This window comes from Xiphophorus couchianus, chromosome 20 (genome assembly GCF_001444195.1).
Source record: "Xiphophorus couchianus chromosome 20, X_couchianus-1.0, whole genome shotgun sequence".
Lineage (NCBI taxonomy): Eukaryota > Metazoa > Chordata > Actinopteri > Cyprinodontiformes > Poeciliidae > Xiphophorus > Xiphophorus couchianus.
Genome location: NC_040247.1, coordinates 15,983,537 through 16,004,385, shown reverse-complemented (window position 1 = coordinate 16,004,385; position 20,849 = coordinate 15,983,537). Strand labels below are relative to the sequence as shown.

At 36.7% G+C, this 20,849-nt stretch overlaps 1 protein-coding gene across 15 annotated transcripts in view; it reads right to left on the bottom strand.

Moving 5' to 3' along the window:
* Nucleotides 1-20,849, bottom strand: part of cacna1da (calcium channel, voltage-dependent, L type, alpha 1D subunit, a) — a 75,291-nt gene that overhangs the window by 19,457 nt on the left and 34,985 nt on the right. For 5 of the 15 annotated variants that reach the window (XM_028002860.1, XM_028002868.1, XM_028002859.1 and 2 more), the window contains 20 exons: nt 20,384-20,544; nt 19,128-19,353; nt 18,828-19,035; nt 18,087-18,207; nt 17,863-17,950; nt 17,728-17,758; nt 17,471-17,631; nt 17,192-17,321; nt 14,105-14,164; nt 13,967-14,026; nt 12,571-12,677; nt 11,393-11,480; nt 11,200-11,307; nt 10,973-11,025; nt 10,739-10,885; nt 10,455-10,656; nt 9,886-10,044; nt 9,614-9,724; nt 7,723-7,806; nt 591-623 (listed from right to left, as the gene is read on the bottom strand). In XM_028002860.1, the coding sequence (XP_027858661.1) occupies nt 591-623; nt 7,723-7,806; nt 9,614-9,724; nt 9,886-10,044; nt 10,455-10,656; nt 10,739-10,885; nt 10,973-11,025; nt 11,200-11,307; nt 11,393-11,480; nt 12,571-12,677; nt 13,967-14,026; nt 14,105-14,164; nt 17,192-17,321; nt 17,471-17,631; nt 17,728-17,758; nt 17,863-17,950; nt 18,087-18,207; nt 18,828-19,035; nt 19,128-19,353; nt 20,384-20,544 (2,338 nt within the window). The remainder of the gene's footprint in view (nt 1-590; nt 624-7,722; nt 7,807-9,613; nt 9,725-9,885; nt 10,045-10,454; nt 10,657-10,738; nt 10,886-10,972; nt 11,026-11,199; nt 11,308-11,392; nt 11,481-12,570; nt 12,678-13,966; nt 14,027-14,104; nt 14,165-17,191; nt 17,322-17,470; nt 17,632-17,727; nt 17,759-17,862; nt 17,951-18,086; nt 18,208-18,827; nt 19,036-19,127; nt 19,354-20,383; nt 20,545-20,849) is intronic. The other 10 variants (XM_028002864.1, XM_028002872.1, XM_028002863.1 and 7 more) reach the window with 6 other exon arrangements.

Below are 20,849 nucleotides of genomic sequence, written 5' to 3'. Positions count from 1 at the left end.
AGGTCTGTGTTCAAAGCACGGCCATGTTCTCTGTTCCTGTACAGACCTAAAAAGGGGAGTAAGCAAGGAGGCAGGCATGCTGGAAAAAAACCTTGCCATACTTGACAGGACATATCTATTCAAGCATGGCACCCTCAGTCCAGAGTCACTGCATGCGGAGTCACAGTGGGACCAACCCGAGCGGGTCGACCGGGAGGTTCACAGGTCACAGCTGGGTGACCTGATCCCAGAGGCTCATCCATGGGTTGCTACCCGCCGCCAGAACGGAGGCAGAGACCATGAAGCCGTGTCAACAGTACAAACGTGAAGAGGCACTCCCACTCGACAAGAGACAAGTGTCACGTTTGAGTGACACCCCTTCTTCCAAATAACTCCAAACATTTAGGAATAATAACAAGCCAATGTTCTGAGGATATATGTAAACAAACTAAGGAAATAGATGCGAGAAAAGTATAGTAAAGACGATGTAAATGACAAGATAAATGAAGCTGAAATCAGCAACCGATGAAAAAGGATGAGAAGACAGAATAACAAAAGAAATGCAAATCCAAACATGGCATGGCCCTGACATGGGGGGCAAAGCATCTTACCCCCATCTCATCCACCTGAGGAGTCTCCGTTGGCTTTAAAATCAAAGACCTGTATTAATGACTTAGACAGAGCCTGCAGGTCTCACATATATTTGGTCAAACATGTTACATGTGAAGTTATTGTCACAAAACGCCAGCAAATGTCAGTTAGAAGACGGAGACAGCACAAAGTCACTACTCTTCTCATCTGACAGGACAAACATGTCTCCTGCATTATCTTGGACAAAGACAGACAAGTATTTATCTATGGAAACTCTATTTACTGGCAGGCATTATCTTAACAGTAAATAATGGAGATACTAAACACTCCACAACACAAGATGTCAGCTTAACATTATGCAGGACTTAACAATTAGACATCAGAGTGACAAACAACAATAAAAGACTTATTAACACGTACGACTGGCACACAACTTTATCACAACCCCCCAGTGTAGCGGTCACTACTCATGGGACTAAATGGATACCATGGAGAGATGTCTTTGGTGAGATTTAACAATGTTAATGGTAAGTGTCCTAACTCACATAAATGTTGTGAAATGATGATGTGATAAAAGCTGCTCTTACACACCCTGGACTTGTGTGTTTTCATTATAAACCCCTGTTGGTTTTAAATTCTGACAAATGGACTTCAGAAAAATTATCTTCCTGGACACAAAAACCATGAAATATGAGCATAGTTCATTAATGCAGGCACAAATTAAACAGCTGAACATGTGCAAGTCTGTTTGGTAACTAAATTAACATGTTAAATCTATAACTATGTAACACACTCCGGATAGTTTCAAAGTAAATATTATTCAAAGGTTAGATTTTCTTGGAATATTTTGAAATGGTTCCCTGGGCTTTAAGAAAGTATTTCAGTTTTTCTTTAGACTCTTGCTACTTTTTTTCATTTTTCATTAATGACGGCACAGAATGAGCAATGTGGACTAGAGTATGACAAAAATAAAAACTTCTCTGCAAAAATGCTACAATCAATTATTCTTTCAAAGCAGCTTCACTCTACAGCTTATGCAAAGCCACATCTACTCTTCGCAAAGGTAACAATGTTATTGTTAATGTATTTCAAAAAGACAGACTTGGTTCCCAAACATGTGAGGATCTCACCAATTGCATTCTGAAACTAGAGGAATTGTGTGACATTAACACTTTGAAATATCCTAATGATGCACATCCTTGGAAGTTGTAGTTGTTGTTATTGTCCCTAAAAGATGAAGTCTTGAGTTTCAGACTCCAACTTGAGTCACAAAACCAAACTTTCCAGACTTATGGTTTGAGACTCAAAGTCTGGAAACAATCTTTATCTCCTTTAATCAGGAGTGAAGGAAACAGATTTTTAAACTACAGACTACTGCTCATTTACTGTGAGCTTTTAACACTTTATACTAACAATCTTCTCACATTAGCTGTACTTTCACAAAAATGAGTCTGAAATTAAATTATGAAATAGATTACTTTGACTCAGTAACTTGGGTTAAAGTTTAAATTGTATTATGGTGGAATAATTTATTGGCTGAAAAAATCCCTGAAAATAGTCAAGTTCTGGGCTAAGAAGGATTTAAAAATAAAACCCTGATAGACCTTCTGCGAGCCTGTAGAATAATCAATCAAGGATGTATAAAAAGACACCCAGAAATTTGGCATTTTGGCAGCAAAATCTTAAATTATTCAAGATATCTGCACAGCACTGCATATCCTTTTACACAACAAAATTCAATATTTTTCACACAGTTTTGCACCCATTCACACACTTTTTGATTCATGAGCAAGCATTTGTAAAGGGTCAAGGTTCAAGACAACACTGATTAATCAAGTGGTGTGGATGGACTGAACGATGTTTTAAAACTGAAGAAAGCTTTATTAAATACTGAAAAGGTGATTTTTTTTTAGAATGCTCAGCACTGAAAACAAAACAAACAAAAAAAAAACTCCAGACAGATGTGGCGTCATTCCAATTCCTCAGCATAACAAACCGTCAGCATGAGTTGCAGAAATAAACGGAGATGATTTAACTAAAAATAAAAGCAACTCAGAATTAGCTCGAGGAGGTTCTTTAGGTAATCCTGGCCACAGCGTTAATGGAGCATGCGTTCTGCGTCACCACATCGCTGGGGTAGCACTGCACACGCAAAACATTCAAATGATTTAGAGCCAGTGGTGACCTCAGAGCAAAGCAGCAAACCATGCATACCAGTAGTGCCCTGAAATGAAAGAGCCACAGCAGGGCGCTCTCACAGTCCGGTGCAGAGAGATACGGGTGAGCGACACAAAGGGAAGAGAGAAAACAAGAGAGGAAGAGGTAGAGGCCAGCAACTGAGAAAAATGCTGGGACAGAAGATAAAGCAAGATACAGGTGCCTCTCAGTAAATAAAAATTAATTAAACCCATTGAAGAAGTGAAACTTGGATATAAGAAAGATTGGGAGGGATACATGTCATCACTTCACTTGCGTTAGTTTTGGTGATTATGATGGACAGCTAACAAAATTTAGTTTCTCAGAAATTTAAGTATTATGATTTGCAAAAGTATCTGCCAAAATACATCCATGCTTCCAGGAATCATAGGTTCCTCTAAAGGCAGCATTTAGCTTTTCTGATTTACTTGTTTTGGTATTTCTGATCTTGATGACATTGCATCCTCAACAGCTTCTCTGTGGTTTTAAACATCTCTGCTTGTGGAAACGTCACTTTGAAGATAAAGCAAAATGGATCCTGTGCCTCTTCACTTTTCCTCCACCCTCTGGAACCTTGATTTCTATAAAAAAGTATCATTGTCCCACGTTAAATACTGTTAACTCTGGTCAGAAGTGCTCTAACACAAAGGATGTACCAGCATCATGTCCAGGATTTGAGTATCTGTGATGGCTCAGTTCTAAATTGATCCAAAATCTGCTCCTTGAATGGGCTTTGCTTTAAGATCCTCTTAATGCCTCAGTTACCCCTGCTGTTTGTGGACCTTTTTCTACACCCAAACATTTTCCTTTCACTCAACTTTCCATTATTATGATTGAATACAGTACCCTGTAAACAACTAGGTTGCCTAGGAATTACCTTTTTGGTTCACCCTCTTTATGAAGGGGATCAATGTCTGTCTGCTAACCATCTGTCAGGAATGTGTTTGCCATCACATAACATTTTCACACATTAAAAAAATATTTTACTTTGTTGCCCACATGTGATATATTGGACAAATGAATCTATCTAACAAAGGAGTTTCTCATTTTGAACTAAATTACTGAAATAAATGGTCATTTTGATGATTTTCTAATTTATTAAAATGCACCTTCAAATAATGAAGCAGGAAAGTGAAAAGGGAGAAAAGAGGAAAAAAAGGAGACAGTTACTGTGGCAGAGTTCATGCACCTGACTGGAGTTTACACACCTGCGCTACACATGTGCTCCATTCAGAGCTTTAAGAGCTCACTACAGAGAGACAGAACAAAACACAGAAACAGTCACTCAAAGAGACACAAACACAAGATCATCAAAGAACCTCAGACTCAGCTGGTGTCGTTCATATTCAATAGGAAAATGCTAAAAAAGATGCTTCTAATTAGCCAATCCTCTAATTGTGCATTTTTATAGCAACATATGCTAAGAACCTTCATTTGATTTGATTTGTCTATTCGGTTGAAATTGAATTACTTCCAGGTCACTACATGACTTGATCCATTCCCAAAAATATCAGCTGTAAGCAAAGCCACAGTTTCTCACACAACTTTAAGGTAAGAACATTATTAATGCTTTGAAGAAAATCCCAGCTTCAGTTTAAAAAAAATAATCATTTTGTTTATGTTATCCTTAATGTTGTGCAGAATTTCTTAGTTTTATCTCCAGGGCCATTCTGTCTGGAGAAAAAAAAGTAATGGGGACAGCAAGCAAACAAACAAACCAACAAAAAGCACAAACTTCACAAGGCTCTATGGAAAACACTGACCGGAAGGGTAGGGACTGTGTGGCCGACTGTCATCTGTGAGAGGCAGATGTGGAAAGGATGGTAGTTATGAGATGACTGTCTGACCCACCAACATGCAATTAGTGAGTTCAGGCCAGAATTTTAAAAAGCTGTTTAACTCATGCCTGGAAAAAAGCTGAAAATATGGGCGATGTACAAGGCAAACACACAACACATCAGCTGCTACGATTAAATGAAACATTCAGTTAAAGACAGGCGTGCAGGTTACACAGAAATAAATGTCATGAAAGGTGTTTGAAACATGAACGCCCTTGTGAAATTCACAACAACCTCAATCCTACACACACTCACAGCTGGATTAAACACTGAACACATGTTAAACACACATGCATAACACAGAGAACCTGAAAACTCACAATGATTTGTTCTTTTAAGCAAAGTTAGTGTTCATTAACACAGTCATGCAACACTCAAAAACACTGATTGTTACTCCAGAAAAACAGCACTGCAGCTCAGACATGAGAGCACTCGGGAAGGGAAGAAGAGGGTTAAAGTCATTGAAGTCTGAAAGTGATTATTTGGGAGGGACTGCTAAATTGGTCAGGTTTTGTGTAGTATTTATTGGCAGTCGGCATCTTACCTGCAGTTGTTTCATGGATTTTATTAGGTAAAGATAAGTTCTTATCTTTACCTAAAAGATTTACGTAACACCACAAAATGACTTCCCTTTAAGTGAATGTATTTGAATAGCTTTAATACTGCCTTACTTTTTTCTCAGTCAGAAAGTCTCCACTGTTGTGCCTAATGTGCTTTTTAATCAGGGAACTTGAAGATGCTGTTTCTTATCTTCTCATGTCTATATCCTGGCAATCCCAAATATTTATTTTGCGGGTTTAAAGTGTGGAAATCCAAGGTGATTGTAAAACCATTAGGGGAAGAAAGTATATAGGAGTCCCATCAAGTATTATTTTAGCTGAATTAATAAAAACAGCATAAGTTGTTGCCAGTTCAAGCATTCACTATTTTATTGTGAGTGTTTTTTATTAGTGTAGACAGAGCTTCTGTACGCCATAAAATAAGATTAAGTAATGTTTTTGCTGAGTCATAGAATATCTGAATAGTTTTTGCATTAACTTAATAGTAGGGTTACATAAATGATTTAGCCTCCTAGGCTGAGAGGATCATAATGTGTATTATTTTTTTTGCATGTCCAAAAAACTGATTTACTAGAAAATTAAATTATGTTTGCTACATTGTCATATTTGAAGAAGCGTTTGTTATCTTAACACTCCAACACATTTTTACATGTGTACAGACTGCAAAAACAACAGAACAAAATTATAATTAGCTAGTTTTTGAGTTTAGAGATGTTGGGCACCGGCCCCACTCCAGCAGGCAGTTGTTCTGCTTTTTACAGCAAATAAAAAATAATCCCAGTTTCTCCAATATTGGACAATTCATACTGCTGTGTGTACTGCAGGTAAGATAAAGACTGCTCATAACCACTCCACATAACCTGACTCAAAAAATCTTAGCTGTTTATGATGAGCTACATCTTATAGCTTTCAAAATCATACATATTTCACTAAAAGTATGTCTTAAAGTATTGCAAGGAACAGCTTGAGTTTCAAGTGCCTTAAGCTGAAATCCCAAACACCTTACATTTAGTCTTTGCAGAAAGAAAAATATTTTTTTTGTTCCAAAAGTCATTTATGCTCTTAATATAAATTTTAAAGGTAAGTAAAATATTTTTTGTGCTCTTAAGAAAACCCTAACCATCTTTCTTTCATCCTGTCAGTATTTTAATTTTAAGCCAACTGCAAAGGGGATCAAAAGATAAAGTTGTCATCAACAACCAGCTACACACAAGCAACATTTTTTTATTTCCATACTTGCCTCTACAAGTTTCTATGGGGGGAAAAAAGTGAATAAAAACAAGAATTAGATTACCACATCAGAAACGGATCTGATTCTGAACCGAACACAGACCTGAGATCACAGAAAAATGTGAATAGTTCCTGTGACACTCCAAGGTAAACAATTATGTACATAATATATGCAGTCATGATACGTAGCCGAAGTCACAATAAAACATGTAGAGAAAACCACAGTCTATTAAGGTTAATAAATTCTATGTAAATACCACACACAATAAATACACTGTCTTGCATAAGTGTTCCTACCACTTAAACTTGTTTTTACTATTTATTATGCTACAATCACATATTTCAATGCATTTTAGAGAGACACTATGTGATAGGCCAAAACAAAACTGAGTAAAAGTGAAGTGAAATTGAAACTTTCTTGAAAATAAATTTGCATTCTTCTAAACTTATTGAAGGTTGTATGTTTAGTGTTGCTGCCCTGCTGGAAGATAAAAAAAATCTTTCCCTCTTTAGCTGCTTTTCTTCCATTACTGTCATGCATTCAGCTCAATTCATCTTCACATTAACTTTAACCAGCTTCCCTGTCTCTGTTACCATACCATGATTCTGTCACCACCATGTTTCTCTGTGGAAATGGTGTGTTCAAGATGATGCCTAGTGTCAATTTTCCAGCATACCACGCATTTGTTATGCAAATCAGAAAGTTCAAATTTATTCAAGTTCATCTGACCAAAGCACCATCTTCCTCATGTTTGCTTGTGGAAAACTACAAACTTGTTCTTCACGTTGCTTTTTTTACTATTTGGATGACTTCTGAAAGTAAATGGTTGTAGTGAAATTTTATTTAGGGCTTTTAGGGTAAAGAGGTCTGAATGCAAATGCATGGTACATTTTTGAAAACATTTATCTGTAAACAAACAAACAAACAAAAAAACAGATAACCATATATCGTTTTTCTTTCACTTTACAAATTTTCACTACTTCATTTTGGTCAAATACACAAAATTAAAACAAAATACAGTAAGGTATGTGGCTGTAATGTAACAACATCTGACAAAATTCAAGGGGCACTAATACTTTTGCAAGGCATTGTAAAAGTTTACTTGAAAGTCAAACTGAAGCTTACAAAACAGCCAATGGCGCTTTATGATAATCTAACAGTGGTGCACCTTTTAATCATTTACACAAAGTCAATGGCATTTATATGTAAATGCCTACATGAGAAGGCTATTACAACTATTTATTTAACTTAAACACATTTAAATTGACTATCTGGCTTTCTGTAAGGGTTCAGTTTAACTTTAGAGTCAGAGAAAAGTAGTACTTACGTTCACTTCAGTGATAGCAATATCGACGACGCTACCAACAACAATTAAGGCATCAAAAGTGTTCCAAGCATCAGCAAAATAGTGCTGTTGGAGGCAACATTTAAGGGTAAAAAGGGCAATGAAAGACAGTGAACAGGGGAATATGGAAGCAGTCAGACGGATGAAATCAGAGAGGAATTTGAAATAAAAATGAAATTAAAAAAAGTTGAAATGGCAGGATCAGGAGAGGAGAAAGAGAAACAGAAATAAAGCATTAGGAAGGATCAGACTGAAAACAAAAAGTGGTAGCTCTGCTGCAGAAACCTGCCAGAAGCATTGCTGAACCAGAGGAGGAAGAGGACGAAAAAGCGGCGAGGCAAACGGTAGCTGACTTTACTTACATCGATTTCACTCAGAACAATGTCTACTATGCTGCCAATGACTACCAGGGCATCAAACACGTTCCAGGCGTCCCCAAAATATCCCTGAATGATGTGTGGGTCAAGTGTAAAGTCAGCAAAAATAAACAAAAAACGTTTTAACTCTTACACAGAAATTTAAATCTACTAATACTTCTAATTTAAAACACACAGGGAGCCCCCTGCTGACATCCTCAGCTGAAGGGCCCATAATTACACCGCATTGATTTACAGGGTGTTGTTAAGCTGAAGGGAACAAAATCCACACCGAAAGTCATGCTAACAATAAAATTACAAGCAAAACTGCTGCAAAGTCAGCGATTAAAGAAAAAAGATCTGAGCACTGCAAAACACATTTTTTCTTACTAGCATCCTGTCTTTCTTTGGAACACAGAGCTGTGAATCAAGCAATGAAAACAGATAAAAAAAACATTGAACATCTCACTATCATTCAGGTTCATTATACAGTATTCAAAGTCAAATTTTAGCATAAATTAATGGGATTTTTTATTGATGATTAAAAGTCCTTATGTGCCCTCTGCTGTTACCCTTTCATAATTCAAAGGCCAAATGACTCAATGACGCTAACCAGGCTGGACAGCAGCTGTGTTGGTTAAAGTGGCGTGTTGCACTCATTGGCACCGACTTTACACATGTCTGCCAATTCAGAGGCGCATCTGCTGTAGATCAGCGATGACCCAGAACTCAATTTCTCAGTAGAAATGCAGGTCTCCAACACTGAGGTGCAACAAAAGTGCATAATTTTCAGCATGGGAGATAATCTCCGTAAAAAGTGCTGCAGTAAGCGCATTGCTGCTTCTTTTATCTCCTGCTGACTGAGCAGAGCAGAAGCAAAGAGGTGTGTACTGGCTCAGGATAAAGGATTGCTTGCTCCAAACCTAGGTACTTCCATAATTTTGGGTAAACACAACATATTAGTCATATCCTTAGTAGATTGTAGCTCTAAATTACATTTTTATTTTACCAACTTTTTTCTGACTGGGAGCAATATTAATATATTGAATTAACCCAGCCAAAGTAACAGTTGAGGGAACTAAACAGGCACGTTTTCTTGTCACCAAAGAAAAGTTATGAAAGTACCAGTGGAAATATAAAAAAATGTTCCAAAGAGAAAGATTATTTCACATAAATCTGGACAAAGAAGCTGGACCTCCATTAGCGTAGTGGATTGGGTTTAAATTTCATCAGAAGTTTGATAAAGTCTTATTTTCTTATTTATTTCTTTTCTGAAGCAGCGATCCTTTTATTTTCAATTTCTCATTTTCAGATAAACATTGCGGTTGCACAACCTCAATTTATCAGCAAAATAAATAAAGTTTCTACTTTTTCCATCTCTAATTATACAGTAGCCTTTATTTGTGTTAAAAGATAATATATTTCTCAAAATGACAGCTTAATTAATTGCATAAATAGTCAGAATCTTACTTTTATTAATTAATGATGTTTCTGTTTATTTTGTATATAGTACTCACCCTTGGTTTGAATGCGATGAGCTTGAGAACCATTTCCACAGTGAAAACAGCAGTGAAAACCATATTGAGAATGTCCATTACATAATTAAAAAGTGCTGATTGGCCATAGTGCTGAAAAAGAAAATAAATAGGAAGGGTAAAGCAAAAATAAAGTTATTTTAAAATATGAAATCATCATTTGTAAACCTAACAAATGCAATTGAGGCAAACAAAGAAATCATGTGTACTGCACTCAAAATTGGTTTGAAGTAAACGTTTTCTTGATTTCTTACCTGGACAGCCAAGCAGAGCGTGTTGAGCATGATGAGCACAAACATGATGTACTCAAAGCCAGTGGAGTTCACCACATACCAAAACTTGTACTGGTATGGGTTCTTGGGAATATATCTCCTCAGGGGACGGGCCTTCAGAGCATACTCCACACACTGACGCTGCACAGACATAAAGACATGAAAGGTGAATTTTCAAACAATCTCTGCCTCCTTGATTAAAACCTTTGGGATCGATATTAGTGAAAGGTTTATCGATATTAGTGAACAGTTAGCTAGGATTTTAATAGATAAAGAGACATAGATGATGTATGTACAGCAGAAAGCATTTCTCTAGTGGTTTTTGTCATTTTTCTGCTTTAATGATACAAGTTACATTTAGATTGTGAAACAAGAAAACTGAAACCAGATGAAAAAATGGAAATAAATTGTTTATATAACTTGATGGTCATTTAGTTAGTGCTATGTATCTTGTGTGAGAGACTCTGAGATCCAGCTCACATTGGCAAAAGACAGAGCTGGTGAGTCAGAGCCAGAGTGTACTGATAAACTGAAGTTGTAGAGATTTTTACCTGGTTCTTGTCAAGTTCACAGTTTTTATACTCCTTCTCTCCTTGTTCTTGAAATGTGACGATGACAAAACCCACAAAGATGTTCATCATAAAGAAAGCAATGATAATGATGTAGATGATGAAGAAGATGGAAATTTCCACACGGTAGTTGTAAATGGGTCCCAGATTCTCCCTGTTGGAGTCGATGGCTTTGTACAGCAACCTAAGCAGACACATGTATGTCAATCGCTTTAATAAAAACTCTGGACTCTCGACACTTTGAGAGTAAAATGTTTGAGTCTTACGCCGGCCAGCCTTCAAACGTGGAAACAGTAAAGAGGGCCATCATGGCCATAAGGACATTGTCAAAGTTGAAGTCGCTGTTGTGCCACACCCGCCTGTGGATCGTCGGCTGGTTAACATCTCCATCCTTATACAGGATGTATGTGCCTCTAGAAGAAAATGAACAATTATGTGGAGGGTGAAAATCAATATTTAGTGATAAATGAAGGTCAAGAAACAAGAAATTTGAAACTTACTTGCATTCTACTGGACTGGACTTGGCCTCATCTGTGCAGCGGTAAAATTTTCCCTATAAAGCAAAAAAATAATTGTTATGCTTATACTAATTACTATTAATTTCAAAATGATCTGTCTTCATAATGTCTTAGTCAACGTGCCACCAAGGCACTTTGTATTGCCTTGTTGCTGAAAATGTGCTATATAAATAAAATTACCTTTACCTTTATAAATGAGTTGTGCTCACCTTAAATAGCTGGACACCTATACAAGCGAACATAAACTGAAGTAGAGTGGTAACAATCATGATGTTGCCAATAGTTCTGATTGCCACAAAGACACACTGAACAACATGCTGTGGAAAAAAGAGACCAAAATATTATCAACCTGAACCAAACGTTGTTGTAGTTTTAGTGTAGAAATATGTTTTCAGTTCCTACTTTAAGGCCCTTGGCTCTATTAATGGCCCTCAGGGGTCGAAGCACTCGAAGAACTCGGAGAATCTTCACCACAGAGATGGCCGAAGACCTGAGAAAACCAAATAAATAACCATTCCTCAGTGACACCAAACGAAAAGACTGTGATATCTTATTTTAATTTAAAACCTGAAACAAATGTGACGAATTAGGGATCCAAGCCCCAATAGGCAAAAGAATGTGGCAGTTACTCTAGTTTTAATGACGTTCTTGATTTAAGATAACACCTGCATCTTAAACTCAGTTGTGACTTCAATATATGACTGATGAGGAAACTTTAAAACACTTTTTGAAGGGTTATTTTTTTTATTAAGAACTGAAGTTGCTTTTATGTACCATTTGAAAATGTATCTATTTCTCAGCTAAATCAAATGCATAATTGACAATGGTCCATTTAGGCTGAACAAAAGAGGGCACTAATAATATAAACTTGTTAATTGGTTGTTAAATCAATTCAGAGATTTTTGTGTTTGGAAATGAGAAATATCTAAACACAGAAAACACTTCTTAAAGTATTTTATTTTTATCTTCCCTTTGCTCAACACATTTTGTTGTGAGATTTTGACAACAAAATTTATACCATCTGAGTTGCTGGAATGGGTTTTGGGCAACGACTATCAGTCAACTGGGAGGAGAGACAACATTTACTGGTAAAGGCTTGCACAAGTCGGATGCTGCATTCAATTTGTCACAGAAATTGGAGTTAGAAAGGCTTTGATATCAGAGTTGAGAACGTTTGAGCTATAAATAAAAACAGATTTGTTCTTTGTTTAGTGGAAACTATTATCAGATTACAGAACAAACAAATATACTCCTCTCTATTTTGTAGATTCAAACAATAAAAGGCACATATTCACAAACAGATATTTCATAGCACAATATTTGTCAGTGGTGTATTGAGATGAAAACCATCCAAAGTGCTAATAAATGGCTAATACTGGAAAAGTTCACTATATTCTGTGTGGTTGGGAATGTTGGGTAAGCTCTAATATTCCCAGTGGGGAATTCTGAAAATCTGATTCCAGAGATCTGAGAGAATGCAGAAGAAGTACGTCAGGAGAGATGCGTGCAGGAACAGACCTGCAAAAGAGGCTTAGATCCTATCATGACTGCTTGCAGATCAAATTTTCTTTTTTACTCACTGAATGCCGAAAGAGACAAGAGAAACCCCGACCACCAAGAGATCCAGGAGGTTAAAGTAATTCCTGCAGAATGCTCCCTTATGGAGAAAAGCTCCATATGTTGTCATCTGAGGAGAGGACAGATGGTATTAGAGGCGCAAAAAAATTACAGCTTTTTATACACAAACAGTGCTACATTTCATACTGCAGAGGACTCAAACACAGCCGATATAAACAGCTTAAACAGGAATATTCTCAGCACTCAGAATCCTGCAGTCAAACACACACACACACACGCCTCCACACTCTTTTAGATCACTCTGATTTGGGGTGGCGAGCTCACAGCTGTGAAGCAGGAAGGCTAACTCTACTATCGCCACCCCCACGACCCTTAAAAACATGAATGTAGTAGTAAGTCATTTATTTCGCAATCCACTATGGAATGAGGCAATCAAACATGCATTTTGTTGCCATGAAGTCAAACCTGTAACAGCTCTATTTATAGGGATTGGAAACTAGGAATGGCCTTACTGTCACATTCATGTTGGCCGTCCTCTTAAAGCACATTCTGATATGTTCTTTAAATGCTCAGATTAAACTGGAGGCAGCTCCCAGTTGAAACTTTGCAGTTCAGCAGGCAGAGAAGAAAAAACAGCCAAAATAACTCTTCTTCAAATAATGAAAGTAAAATGCTTGTTTTCCAAGCACATATAAATGTGAAGTCCTGCAGAGAGGCCAAGACACAAGACTGCTAACTAAGAGCGCTTGAGAATATAAAGGCCAAAAGCAGTAAAGTTATCAATTGTTTATTATTTTTGCCTGAACAGCTGCAGAAGCGACTTTACATTGATATGCAGCCAGTCAGGGAAAGCAGACTGAACCATGCTCGGCAGGAACATGGTTGGTTGTGCCCCCTCTTTTATGGTAATTCTGAAGAGCAGTCAGTATGATAAGCATGGAGCTTCGTAGCTTTGACTGGAGCTGGCTTTATGCTGCTACAACACAAACCCTAACCTCAACTTCAGCCAATGCCTTTGAAAATGTCAGAACACCCCATAAAATTTTGTTGCAAGGCAAACAGAGGTTGCATCTTGTTTTCCACATTTCCACCAAAAATCATTTCAGCGATGACTGCCCCAATGATGTGACACCCAAGTGAGAATAATGTCATGTTCATGTGATGTTTCCTTCCCCCATGAGAAGCTCTTTGATTAGGATAAGTTAACAAATCTCGTGTTAATGTTAGTGTGTGCAACCAAAAAGTCCAAAATAGTAATTTGTTGCTTTTTAAAAGAGGTGCCATGAAGAATAAAAGCAAATAAGAGAAAGGAAACAAACAAGCTAGGTTGCACTGAGTGGCAGGTGACACACAAGGAGAGAATGCAGCAAGGCTCTCGTTGTCACTCTATGGGGTTACCTTCAATACGATCTCAAATGTAAACATACTAGTGAAGACATAATCTGCATAGCCTAGGACCTGGAAGGCAACGAGATGTTTGGAGTGTTATTGGAATGAGGTTAGTGACAGCACAGACAGGGGACACAGGGCATTTACCTTCAACACGATCTCAACAGTAAAGATAGCGGTGAAAGCATAGTCAAAGTAACCAAGTATCTGCAAAAAGCAATGTAGATGTTTAACAAAGACAGTCATCATGCAGCTTTATACATCATAAACAAGATGAAAGAAAGGAGTAAATATTTAAGCATTTACAAAGGAGGATTACCAGAGTTACTTCACTCAGTTAACGAAGTCAAACATAGCGACTCTATTGCATTTAAAAGGGAAAATTAAACATCCTACCTGAGAATTTAAAATCGGGACCACACTAGTGTTTTTGCTGGATTTAGCTCATAAGAGATTTTGTTTACTTTTTGAGTTTGTTTTAAAAAGTTTCTGTCAGACCACTCCTACCTTGTCAGGAATACAGTTTTATCTAAAAAGACGTTTGACAAAAATCTCAAGATAACAAAATTATCTTGAGATAAATAGATTTACAAATCTATTTTGTAAAACATCAAGTCTTCCTTATGAAATATGGGTTTTGTTTATTAAGAACCCATATTTTGTATAATCTGTGTGTACTGGGAGAAAAAGAGTAATATGTACTGTTCTATTTCATAAGAACAAAGTGAATTAGATTATGGCATGGTGCCATATATATCTTTTTTTCAATACTTTGTAATCCCCAAACCATCTAAGTCTGAAGAGCTGTGAGAGCACATTGATGGTCAAATAACACTGGCTACTGCCATGTCAGCCTCTCCAAGCATTTGACATGTTGAGGTGAGTGAATCTTTACCAGGCTACACAAAGTATCTGCACACCATAGATTCAGTAATGTCATTACTAGGTCAAAGCAATAAAATTTATACAGCACTCATGCATAGTTTGCATTTGCTACAAAGCGTTTTGATACGCTGAAACAATCCACATGCCATGTCTACTGTATCAGATGCATTAAAAGGTAATGCCTCAGAGCCCCATATTTTCAGTTCATACACCATTGAAACACATGGAATATAGAGTACAGCTATAAAAAAACAAACTTAAACTTAGTTTGCAGAAAGTTGTTTTTAGTTAGAATAAAAGAAACTTTTATGTGGATACTCTTTTCAAGTAATTAAATCCAAACAAATATGTATAAAAGTTAATCCTAAATTCCAGGATTTAAAACAGATCAGAAACTGATCTGCAAATTCTCAATAATACGAATACATTCTATTTTTATGCTTACTTATGTATCCTATATTTTCTAGATTAACTCCACTGGGAAGATTGGCTCTTTTGTGTATTTCTGATGCTTAGTGTGAAACAGTTTGTCCACATTAAATGGAACACTGTTCATGCATTTAAGACGTTTTTGTTGAAGTCCATCTAAAAAGAAAAGTTACATGACCTTTTGAAAAAAGACAATTTATCATTTTGCTAAATATTTACAACAGAATATTTGTTGTCATTTTAAAATATAGCCATTTTATTTGTACATCTTTTCAATAAAGACAAAAACACTTTTTAATATAGGGGTTGGATATCTTTTAACTTGGATATATTTTCTTGACTAAGGAGTGTCAAGAAAAATATATCCAAACAATATTACCAGTACATTTAATGTTGTTTTGTTGTGGTCAGAAATGTCACAAATCTCACATGTTTTGTAGTGATGTCTGCTACATATTTTATGCCAATAGTTTGTGAATTTATGTACTTTGTGTAAAATGCATTAAAAGCAGATGCTTTGGTAAAAACAAACTTTATGAATGAGTGGAACTTCCCATCAGGCGCTTCAGTGCAGCAACTGCAGCGGGGAACGACAGTTTGGTGGGGGGTGTAGTTTTTTTTGCTGCTGCTCATAAAGATGAGGAATCTGTTAACAGGTCAGGACCAGGAGATCTCTTTCTTCTGTCTTGTTTCTAAATCACATCTGGATTGTTTTTTGTGATCTTTGTCATTTGCACCGACACAGAAATAGGTGCAAATGAATCCACCTGGTCGACTTCGTGCTCCTGCATGTGTTTAATGCAATTTACTTTGTGAATCCAGTAAAAATTAGGCTTACAGAGAAAAACAACTACAAACATTGGAGGGGATTGCCCAGCAAATATTTAGAAACTGATCTACAAGAGAGCTTAATCTAATGTGTGAGTTCTTAAACAGAAATGTTTAAAGTTGCTTAAGATACTTGCTTTTAACATAACTCTACTCAAACAGTGCAAAAGAAGCTCCACTATTTCCCATTTTCACAGTTGTATTATCTACATAAACGTATTAATCAGAGTAATTCTGGTCCTTAAAAACAACAATCACATTTTTTCTAAAAGAATATTATTTTTTATGAAGATTTTTACAGAATAACTTATCAACTTACCACCTTTATATAAGTTTATCAGTTCTTAGGTAATTATAAGTTATCTAATTTATTTTATTTTACTGTTAATCTTTTTGTAGCACACATTTGTACGCTGCTTAACACATTTTGTGCCTTTTTCATGTGATTCTGTCCTCAAATGCAGTTCTTTTTTCTTTTAAAGCAGTATCAATATTATGAATGCTGCTACAAAAAAGGTTTCCGCCATGACCTCCTCGCTGCGTCTTCAAGGACATGATGCCAGATAAATGCCAACTTTGCTTTAATAAATTACAGTTTTCATACAAAAATATGATTTTAAGTTAAATCTAATTGTTACAAAATATGATCAGTGGTTTGTGAGAGTAATCTGTAAAACTCGACTTTTTGTCTCTCACTGGATTAATACACACAAAAGGAATCATTTCTTTCCACAAAATTCCAACATCTATTCTTTCATATATTCAGCTATTATTTATCAAAAAAAAGAACATTTGTAATTTATCACATGTTAAAACAATTCAATAATTGGAAGGTTAAAAAAAAAATTGTCAGGTAAAAAATAAAGGCTTTGGAATCTCAAGGACTCAAGTATATATTTGCTTTACACTCAGAGAGCTAAAACATGCAAAAACCAAGAGTGGGGTCATTTGACGAGACTAAGGAGAGTCAAGTGTCAAACAACATTTATTACCTGACAAGTGATTAATCCAAAGAGCTACTTCTTCCCCTGGTCTGTGCTAAATGTGTATCAGTTGTGGATATAATTTTTTGTTTAAGCTTTGCAGACTTACAATGTTGCGGGCGGAGAAGTTCCGGATCGGGTCTTCGGCAGCGAGCGACACCGAGCTGAGCATGATGAACACCAGGATGAGGTTGGTGAATATGTGGTGGTTGATGAGTTGGTGACAAAACACTCGCACCCTGGAAGAAAGAAAAATAGCTAATCACATATCAGCAAGACACTATATGAAACTTTGTGATTTAATGTGTAATGAATCTTCAATGCTGTGTAAAATATTTATTTGTTTTATAGGGTGAGCATCGGTTCACTGATGATTTAAGTGTCTTACGGGTTTGTGTTACTGAAGATGAAGAAGGCACTTCCCTCTGGGATCGGAATGATCTTTTCCTTCTTTACCAGGTCAGCGATGGCCGGCCGAGGACCTGATGGAACCTCTGGGTCTTCTTCATCTCCTCCATTGTCATCATTGTCCTCTTCTTCTTCTTCTTCCTAATAATAAAAATATATCCAAAAATGTGGACAATTGTATTACAATAAATTAGTATATTAGTTTTTGTTTGGTGGCTGAACGAAATGTGATAATACCTTTTCATCTTTGTCATCATCCTTTTTGTCCCTGTAAGTTACAGGAAAATTTTGAAGGTACTTTTTCTATACATGTGGCAATAATAATAATAAACAAAAATATGGTAGAAAGAAATAGTAAGATCAGGTCCTCACTCTTTTTTGTCTCCTTCATCTGTGTTGAGTGATTCTGCATCTGCCAGGTTGTCCACAGCGATAGCCAAGAAGACATTCAGGAGGATATCTGAGCAAAAAGGTCAGTAAAGAATAACCACCTGATTTAAAAACAAAGAAAGACTCCACAAACCACATTGTTGCAGTGCTTAAATCCAAACAGTATTAAATAGTAGCAACATGAGTGTCAGAAAGAGTCAGGATACAGTTTCCGCATATGAAGAGAATGATGAAGTAAAAACACACGACCATCCCGCTGGAGGAGGGGCCTCCGTACGCCTGGATCCCATCATACATGACAGCGTTCCAGTCTTCTCCAGTCAGGATCTAAATGCATGATAGTACTTAGTGAGATTCAAAGAGGCTGAATGCATCTGCCTGCCACACTTTTCAGATTTCTATCCTACAAATCTATCCTATGAAATTCCACCAAAAGTTTTGTATTTGTACTTCCACCAAATGTGGAAACATTAAAAAACACTGAATACTTTTGCAACCCAGTATATAGCAACATATCCACAACAAAAAAGACTGACTCCAACTTTTGGTTTCAGAAATATTTCAAACCCTGTGTGACTTGAACATAAATTCTCTTTGGTTTTCCACTGCCTGAAGCACACAGTCAATATTTGTCAGTAATAAACTTCATATAAATTCTGTAAAAAAAAAAGAAAGATGCTTTTAAATGTGCTGCACCTAAAGTCAGGAACTTAAAAGACAGGAAAATGAAGGATATGGTCCAGAATAGATGCCAAAAATCTCCATAACTTGGAGGCTGAAACATATAATTGTAATTTCATTTGAATTAAAATGCCAACATTTTGTAGTTTGATTGTTGGAAGTTGTTGTGTCTTATTTATATTTGTGTTGTTCAGGGTAATATATTAAAAAAAAGACTCTAAACAAGCTTTTCTTTGGTTAGATAAAGTCTAATCATAAAAAAATACCTGAAACACAGTGAGGAGGGCTTGAGGAAAGTTGTCAAAGGTGCTTCTCTTCGTCTGGGTTTCGTCAAAGTTGAACTTTCCACCAAACACCTGCATGCCCAGCAGGGAGAAGATGATGATGAAGAGGAAGAGGAGCAGCAGCAGGGAAGCAATTGATTTCATCGAGTTGAGCAGAGATGCCACCAGGTTACTCAGAGACTGCCAGTGCCTGCGAGGGCCGATTGAAACAAGAGATTACTCGAATAGATAAACAGCACAGTGGGGAGACACCAACAAACACGAGTAACAAAATAAACTCACCGCGTGACCTTAAAGATCCTCAGGAGACGGACACAGCGAAACACAGAAATCCCAAGAGGAGACATGATTTCCAGCTCGACCAGAATGGTTTCGGTGATTCCTCCGCACACCACAAAGCAGTCAAAGCGGTTGAACAAGGACACAAAGTAGGCCTGGAGTCCCAGACTGTACATCTTCACTAGCATTTCACATGTGAAGAGGGCCAGCAGCACCTTGTTCGCCACATCTGAAAGAAATATAAACATAATTTCAACCTTCAGAAAGACATTGTCAATTTAATTTGATGGAATTAATCAATTTGTCAGTAATTTTCATTAATCAGAAAAAATACTTGCATCTTTTCATTGAAAACTCAGTGTTACTACATAACTACAGTGTGGATTTAAACTTGCTTGATTAAAAACAGAATAAACAATCAAATGAGGAAGTTTTCAACAAAAATTAGACAATCAGTGTTTGGAGTGTAAATATATGTATATTTCTTTGTTCTCTTACGCTAACCGATATTATTTTGTATCACATGGATGTCTCTTAAACATAAAACATGCTTTGTGCGAGATAAAAAAACAAACATTAAGGACTAAGAATTAAAAGACAAAAAGATCAAATCAAAAATGTACATAAACACAATTAGACTGAGTTCAGTGTAGGCCGGTGCACAGCTGAATGTATATCCATATGACAAATGAAATATCCACATCATTGTTACTCAAGCTGTTCTATCAGGTTAACCTGATTAGCAGCGATTATCACAATCTTTTGATCTCAACCTTTCTTTCTTCCACCCTTTCATTCTTTCTCTGTAACTCTGTCATCCTTCCTCCCTCTTTTCTTTTATCTCTCTCTTTCACACCTTCATCCTTATTTTATTCATCCCTTTTATCCCTTCTTGCTAGTTTTATTTGCTCTTGTTATCACTCTTCACTATCTCTTTTCATCCCTCTCATCCCACATCTGTACAAACTTCATTCCTCCCCTATTATCTCAGTTATTTCTAATCCCTATTTATCTCATCCTCCATCCATTATAATCTTTTCATGTCTCTCTGTTTTTCATGTTTCTCATCCTCTATTATATATTTCCCATCATCTCTACTTTGTATTATTTGCTCTGTTTTGCTCTAGGTAGCACTTGGAGAAAGCATTTAGAAAACGGTCACCCAGATTATCATAAAAAATCCTCAACCCCTCCCCCCCAACAATTTGTGATGATGGTTCTTGTTAGAAGACAGACATATTTGTGCATTCAGATCGTACCCTGAACTTGTGTTAACCACATAGGCTGGTTGTAATGCTCCGATGAGATGGTGAGTGTGTTGAGGAACACCAGGATGATGACCAGCCAGTAAAAAGGTACTGACTTCACAGCCAAACGGCACTTCCTGCGGCAGAACCTGTTCCAGCGACGCCAGCGCCGACTACAAGAGGAGAGGGTATGATAAATAAAACCTTAAGATAAGAAAATACACACAATGCAGTCTTGATACTACAGCACAATCCTCAAGGGGAAAGTGTGAGTAGAATTTTGCAAGTCATACTGAACAGCAAATGAGCTAAAAACACTGAGTAAGGCTTTTCTATAAAAATACTTTAAGGTACATGCTGACCTTATGAAAGCTGCTAATTTATCATCCCCGGGAAAAAAATTCATTATGTATAAAGTAAAGCAAAAGCCGCTAACAGGCTAATAGTCACATACGATCACAACTTATACCAGAAGCTT